The sequence below is a fragment of the Chenopodium album genome, chromosome 11, assembly GCF_948465745.1.
Source record: "Chenopodium album chromosome 11, dcCheAlbu1.1, whole genome shotgun sequence".
NCBI lineage: Eukaryota > Viridiplantae > Streptophyta > Magnoliopsida > Caryophyllales > Amaranthaceae > Chenopodium > Chenopodium album.
The window spans coordinates 59,288,773-59,295,920 of record NC_137844.1 but is presented as its reverse complement, the minus strand read 5'-3'; the positions used below and the strand labels follow the sequence as shown (position 1 = coordinate 59,295,920).

The 7,148-nt window shown below is 36.0% G+C and overlaps 1 protein-coding gene across 1 annotated transcript; it reads right to left on the bottom strand.

The window, feature by feature from the left end:
- Positions 1-3,476: 3,476 nt before the first annotated feature.
- On the bottom strand, positions 3,477-5,879 carry LOC145569470 (putative serine/threonine-protein kinase PBL15). The gene is made up of 5 exons (XM_081628813.1): positions 5,384-5,879; positions 4,637-4,772; positions 4,338-4,474; positions 4,066-4,189; positions 3,477-3,937 (listed from the first exon to the last, which is right to left on the bottom strand). The coding sequence occupies exons 1-5, from the start codon at positions 5,834-5,836 to the stop codon at positions 3,504-3,506; spliced, it is 1,284 nt and encodes a 427-aa protein (XP_081484939.1). The 5' UTR covers positions 5,837-5,879; the 3' UTR covers positions 3,477-3,503.
- Between the last annotated feature and the right edge of the window lie 1,269 nt (positions 5,880-7,148).

Here is a 7,148-nt window from a genome sequence, read left to right as displayed (position 1 = left end):
ATCATCCGGGACATTAGGACTGAAACGCATAAAGGACTTCTGAAGGTTAACCATCTGACCCGAAACAGCACAAAACCGCTCGACCACATTAAGCATCTCTGCACAAGCTGAAGGGGAAGGTTGAAAAAAAAACAAGAGCATCATCAGCAAAGTACAGATGAGAGACCGAAGGAGCGCGTCTGGAAACCTTGATTCCCCGGAATAACTGGTCTCTTTCAGCTTTGCGAATCATAGTTGAACATACAAAGGACAAATGAGTATGAAGATAAAAGATCCCCTTGGCGTAAGCCGCGAATCGGACGGAAAACCTTAGTAGGATTACCATTTATCAAAATCTGATAAGAAATTGTAGAAACGCATTATTGAATTATGTGAACCCAATATGGAGGGAAACCGAATGCTTGAAGCACTTGCCACAAAAAATCCCAATTGATTCTATCATAAGCTTTATTCGTATCCAATTTCAAAGCGGCGGACATAGTATGACCTCGCGATTTGCTCATGTAGGAGAGAATTTCATGTGCAATACGGCTATTATCAGACATGAGGCGACCCGGGACAAAGGCATTTTGAGAATCCGAGACCAAATACGGAAGCATCTTCCTAATGCGAGCTGAAATACACTTGGCTACACATTTATATAAGACATTACAGAGCCCTATTGGACAAAACTGAGAAGGTTGTTCCGGCTACTCCACCTTGGGGATAAGAGTAATGAAGGTTCAATTCCACTCCCGAAGCATATGTCCATGATGGAAGAAATATTGAACTGCATTAATAACTGACGAACCAACAGTAGACCAATGCGACCGGAAAAATGCCAAAGAGAAGCCATCCGGATTCGGTGTTTTTGACTCATCAATTTGGAACATAGCATGGCGAATTTCCTCTGCTGAAATAGGCTTCATAAGATCCATTTTATCAGGATCTGAAATTTGTGGTAAGTTCAAACTCCTCCAATCAAGATCAGACGAAAGAGAATAATTGTGCGGGCTACAAAACAATTGAGAGTAATAATCACAGATGATATTACTAATAGTCTCCTGATCATGGACCCAATTTCCAGTCGAGTCTTTGAGGCCGTGAAATAGATTTTTCCTTTTTCGAGCTTGAACATAAAAGAAGAGAAGATGGGAGTGAGTGTCACCAAGCTTATCCCATTTAACCTTGGCCCTTTGCTTCCAATACAAATAGGCTGCTTGCGATTGTGCAATTTTTTCTTCCAATCGAGAAATAAACAGATGACGATGAAGTTTAGAATCCAGATTCTGAGCCAAGGGTGATAACGAAGAATGTAGCTCCTTCCAATTGATGCCCCATATTTTTTTGTTATTAACACACCAAGAGAGCATGTTCCAATTTTCTTGAGATAATAAACATAGGGGACCCCGGAATTATTAAAGCCCAAGTTAAATGGATAATTTGAGCAACTTCTTTGGAATGAAGGCACCAATTATCAATGCAGTACGGACGTCTAGGAACAGGGGAGGGATTGTCTTGATAAATTATGGCCACATGATCCGAAAAAAGAATGGGTTGATGGAGTAAATAAGCATCCGAATGAGCAAGAAGCCATTGTTGAGTAGCATAGGCTTTATCAAGACGCTCAAATGTTACATCCCCTGATGTACAACCATTAGTCCAAGTATATGAAGGGGCGGAAAAGGGTATATCCAACAGATTGTTTTCAATTTTCCATTCTTGAAAATCTGTTAATCCAGCTATCCTTGTCGAACCCCCTACTTTATCTGAAGTATATTCTACCTGATTAAAATCTCCAATAAGCAAAACATTTGTAAAATTTTGCAAAATACGTGAGATTTCAACCCAAACAGCAGCTCTTCCCGAAGGATGAGGCGACCCGTACACAAACATAATATGCTTTATTTCATCAGAAGATGGAGTACAAACTTCACACAGTATTACATTCGAAGATACCAAAAGAGGAATCACCTTAAGCGGAGAGAACCAAAAAACTACTAATTCGCCACTAAGCCCCTGAGAATGTACACCACAAAACCCATTAAACCTTAAAGGTGCTAACTTTTTTACAGCAGTATCTACATCAACTAAGGATTCCATAATAAACATAATATTTATAGAAAAGGAGCGGACCAGGGATAACAAATACGAAACTTTAGGGGAGTCCGCGGAGCCTAAACCCCTACAGTTCCAAGCACCGACATTCATGGCCCTGCAGGTGGCCCTTGAAGGGGAGCCACCGATCCCTGATTAGAGTGAGTTGGTGTAGAGGAATCCGAAACTGGACTTCCTTGAAGACCTTTGCGTTTTTTTAGAGGTTTGAAGCAAGAAAAACACCCTGGAGAATGTTGAGCAGGAGGAGTGTCCGGTTCTGAGAATGACGCACCACGCTTGGTAAGACAAGCCTTTTTAACCCATTCCCGCATATTACCTTTTTTCCTGGAAATTCTGAGTCGCAGAGGAGCTGTTGATTTACCCTTCATATCTCCAGATAAAATCGGATGCTGAAGCTATTCTTCCTCTCGAGGTGGAGATGGTTGAAACTGATCCTCTTCTCGAGGTGGAGACGATTGAGGAGACCAATCCATCGGAACCGATTCATTAGTTGTTTTGTTCCTAGGTATTGAAATGATTTTAGACTAGAGTCCAACTTGTATCATCCAAGTTACTCACCTATCACCTCAAATTGTGTCTGGGTTCTTGGGAGGAGTGGGGCACGGTAACGGGCAATTCAAGTTGGATCCTATCCTTAACCAACTACACTAAGTTAGCTTGATTCATTGGTTGTTTAAGGGCGTGTTCGGCGCTAGCGTTTGAATAGCTTTTAAGTAGCTTTTAGTGATTTGACTTGGTCAAACCACTACTTAACAAAAAATGTAAGTGTTTGGCAAAGTAGTGGTTAGGGTAGCTTTTAATGGTGAAGGTAGCTTTTATGAAAAGTTAGAAATATTAGCTTTTGAAATTAGAGGTAGCTTTTTAAGGTAGCTGTTGAAAATTTAATCTATAGTATTAAATATAAAATATTGATTTTTAAATATAACAGCTAGTCAACCGCTACTTTATCGAACACTCATACCTAAATTATCTATCTTCACAGCTAATAGCTTGTTGACTGCTAAAAGCTACCTACACAGCTGACAACTACCTTCACAGCTGACAGTTACCTTCACAGCTATATTTTGCCGAACACGCTCTAATTAGTGAAAGCAGTCGGTATTTTATTTGTTCATCCATAAAATAAAATAAAATAATAAATAAATAAAAAAGTGCTCTAATTGAATCTTGCTCACATTAAAAAAAGTTTATATATTAAAAGTTGTTTTGCTTACTTTGCTAAGTAGGACCATATATATCCTATACAACTTATACTAACAACTATTTAAGCATAATCTAACATATTATTATCACACCTAATTATCTATATATGATGCATCATAAGATATCATAACTTGGGTACACCCCCTTTTCACTAATAATAATATACTTGTACTTCTTATAATTTTATTTTACCAACTAGCAAATCATGTTTTCCTAATTGGTGCAACAGGTGAGGGTTTACAATAACCCCTGCCTTTGGCAGAATTTCCATTAACTCGACTTGTTTTTGTATTTGGTGGTGGCCATAATCCACAAGCAATTGCCATATCCTTGTGGTTTTGCAACACTTCAAGTGTTTGTACAACCATGGGCATCTTCGGCCTGTCCTTCGGGTTTAGACTCACACATTGTAGAGCCAATCGAGCCATGTCCTTTGCTCCTTTCACCGAGTATTGCCCTCCTAGCCTTGGGTCTATTATGTACCTTAGCTTCCTGCTGCTAGATAAATATGGCATCGTCCAATCAACTAGGTGTTGTTCTCCTTTTGGCCTCAATTTTTCCATTGATCGCCTTCCTGTAAGTAGTTCGAGTAAGACCACCCCAAAACTATAGACGTCGCTCTTGGTTGTTAAGTGTCCTATATATATATAACACATATAGAAAGTCAAGAGCATATAAAAAAAATCATAATATTCGTTATTGTAAAATTTTAGATTTTTAAAGTAAAAAATAAAAAAAGTTAGTATATGAAAAGTGAAACATTACCTGTTGAAACATATTCTGGAGCAGCGTAACCATAGGTGCCCATAACCCGAGTAGTAACATGGGTATCGGATCCTTCAGGGCCCATCTTAGCCAGCCCAAAATCAGACAATTTAGCAGTGAAATCCTAAACCCAAAAACAGAACAAATAATGAGTTTTTATACTTTTTTTTCCTCAAGTTAATCATTATTTTTAAAAAACTAGCCTATAAAAAATATAAAAAAATTAGATATTGTAACAAAAAAAAGGGTTTAAAGGATGAGAAGAGATGTACAGAATCAAGCAAAATATTGGAGGTCTTAAAATCACGGTATATGACTGGTGTCTCTGCTCCATGCAAGAAAGCAAGGCCTTTGGCTGCTCCAATTGCTATCTTTAGCCTTGTACCCCATGGCATTGATAAGGAAAGCCCTGCCAATGTACAACAACCGCAACTCTAAGTGAAACTTGCATAAAAGTCTATTGTAAGGCCGGGATGACTTTATAAAGTACGTGCTAGTATACTCATCAGATACATTTGTGTACGACTTTCTTGTAGAAAAATCGCGTAACAATATTAATTTAGAGGCTTACTCTTGAAGAGATGATTTTCTAGGCTGCCTCTTGGCATGAATTCATAGACAAGCAGACGTTCTTCATCTTCACAACAATATCCAATCAACTTTACCAGATTTTTGTGCCTTAGCTGCCCCAAGAATATCACCTCAGACTGTCCCACAAAATAATTTAGTCAATCAATATAATTATTCTTTGATTATTAAACAAACTCAACCACTAATGAATAATGATTATTAGGTAACTAGCCACAATTCATGCATAATGGAGTGTCGCCTTAAATTGTTTTAAAATACACAACGTACCAAATGAATTGATATAGTATCATTGTTCATTTCATTTCAAAGAAACCTAGCTTAATCAAAAGAGTCAAAATTCATAATTAAAGTGTTTTGTTAAACAATCATCATTAGCTCCTACATACATGTGAAGTGATGACAATATATATGTACCTCATATATGATAGTAGATTAATTGCAATTATCAATAGATAAATCAGTATTTGCCGTATTACCCACTTTACTACGCATTTGGAAATCTTACATCACTGTACATAGCAATAAAGCAATATTACTGATATCACTGATATGTCATTTGTACGTTTTACTTAACTACATGCAATATGACATGACGTTTTTCGATAGGATAATCTTGTTAAAATTTTAAAATGAACCCGTGATTTTAAAAAAAAGTCAACAAAATTGACCAACTGAACATTAAAGTCAAACAATACATATATGATAAACAAATAAAATAAAAACTTACAAGCCATTCTCTATGACCTTGTAACCCTTCAATATCCAAATGTTTAACAGCAACAGCTTGAGCTTTCAACCCACTCTTAAAATTCTCATCAACATACCCTTTATGCACCTTTCCAAACCCACCTGCCCCAAGCAAATAACTCCTACAAAAATTCTGAGTTATAGCCTTCAACTCACTCAACTGAAAATCTATCAAGTCCGGCCCAAACGACTGAGCCAAGTCCTCGTTTATCCGCTGTGACGAGCAGCTGCTCAGGTTGCTCAGGTGGCCTGAATACGCCAGCCTTCGAAACGAAGGCAACGGTGCAATGTTCTTTGACATAAGCTCTGATGTTCCGGTCTTCCTACCGAAATTTATCCCTAGGATCACTGAGTCCTCTACTGAACAACATTTTGTTGTTATAGGTCTCCATTGTTTTTCTGCCTTTGTTACACTTTTTACTTCCTTTGTCATTAGGAAATTTTTTTTAATAAATGAACAAAAAAAAAATTATATGGGAGAATTTAATGAACAAGGGAGTGTAATTTGGTTAGGTTAAATGGAGCATATATATATATGAACTTTATGTTATAATTATTTGAATGATTTTATTAAAAAATGAAAGATGATTTGATATACTTTCTACAACTACTCCAACAACTCTACTAATTTTGCTAAGTTTTTATTTTTATGTTGTAAGCAATATATATTATATAATGTCAAGATATATTTGATATGATACTTTATCTTCATGCAAATTAAATGATGCCAAAAGTTGTTTTTGTAGGGATTATGGTTTTTTTATAAGGTAAGGTCCAAAGTAAAGTTACCTACTCTACTAGAGTGGTTTTGATCAACCACCAATGAAAGAGTTGAATAAGATTATCTTTTTAATTTTATGATGTAAATTTGTATATATTATTATGGATAATTATGTATTAGCTTAGATATTAGTGTGCGGTGAGAGTGAGGGGTAGCTCAAGTGGTTAGAGCTTTCCTCTCGGTTCCAAGAGATTTTGGGATCGATTCTCACCATCGCCCTTGTGGCTCTCTAAACACCAAAAAAAAGATATTAGTGTGTGGTTATCTATATATTCTTGAATTGCTTCTATGGTATAAACATTGTAATATAGTGATAATAATGGCTTATAATAACTTATTAATGAAGACTAATTTATATTATGAATGATATCATGATGTGTAAATTTAGGTCAATTTATTATAATACTTGAATATTGAAGTTAATTGTCATGTTTTTCAAACCTTGATGACTAGGGTTTTGTACTTGTCCGTATATATTAATCAAAGGTCAATAATTGGATATTATATCAAAGATCAATGCCTAGCTTAGCTTGACAAAGATAGAGCTGAGGAAAGGTTTATAGGGAACACAAATGCAATAATGATATAGATTTTTTATTATAGAAAGATGAACACATAATATCACTTGCATGTTTGATAATGTTAGCATTGTTAGGAGATTGATGAATAGCTAGTTTTATGTTCATACTTAACTTGAGTTAGTATGTACGTTTATCTATCAATTTTAATAGAGCCCATAATATGTAAAATGACGTTTCATGTCAGCAAGACCAATGTTGATTCTAAACATCACATAAACCTTGATCAGTTTACCACAATATCACAATTTGAAACACGAAACTCAATCGATTAAGTTAACACATAACTTTGTATGTCGATACACAACCAAAAATATGAGCTGAAATTTGACAGTTATTTACGCCAATATGCTTTAAATTTGACCAATTAGATACCCCCATACATG

Excerpts from the sequence above, each read along its gene's own strand:
- LOC145569470 (XM_081628813.1), bottom strand. The coding sequence starts at position 5,836 with ATGACAAAGGAAGTAAAAAGTGTAACAAAGGCAGAAAAACAATGGAGA. Across the intron at positions 4,190-4,337 it reads CCAATATTTTGCTTGATTCT|GATTTCACTGCTAAATTGTC; the intron begins GTACATCTCTTC and ends TTTTGGGTTTAG. Across the intron at positions 3,938-4,065 it reads TCCAGAATATGTTTCAACAG|GACACTTAACAACCAAGAGC; the intron begins GTAATGTTTCAC and ends ATATATATATAG.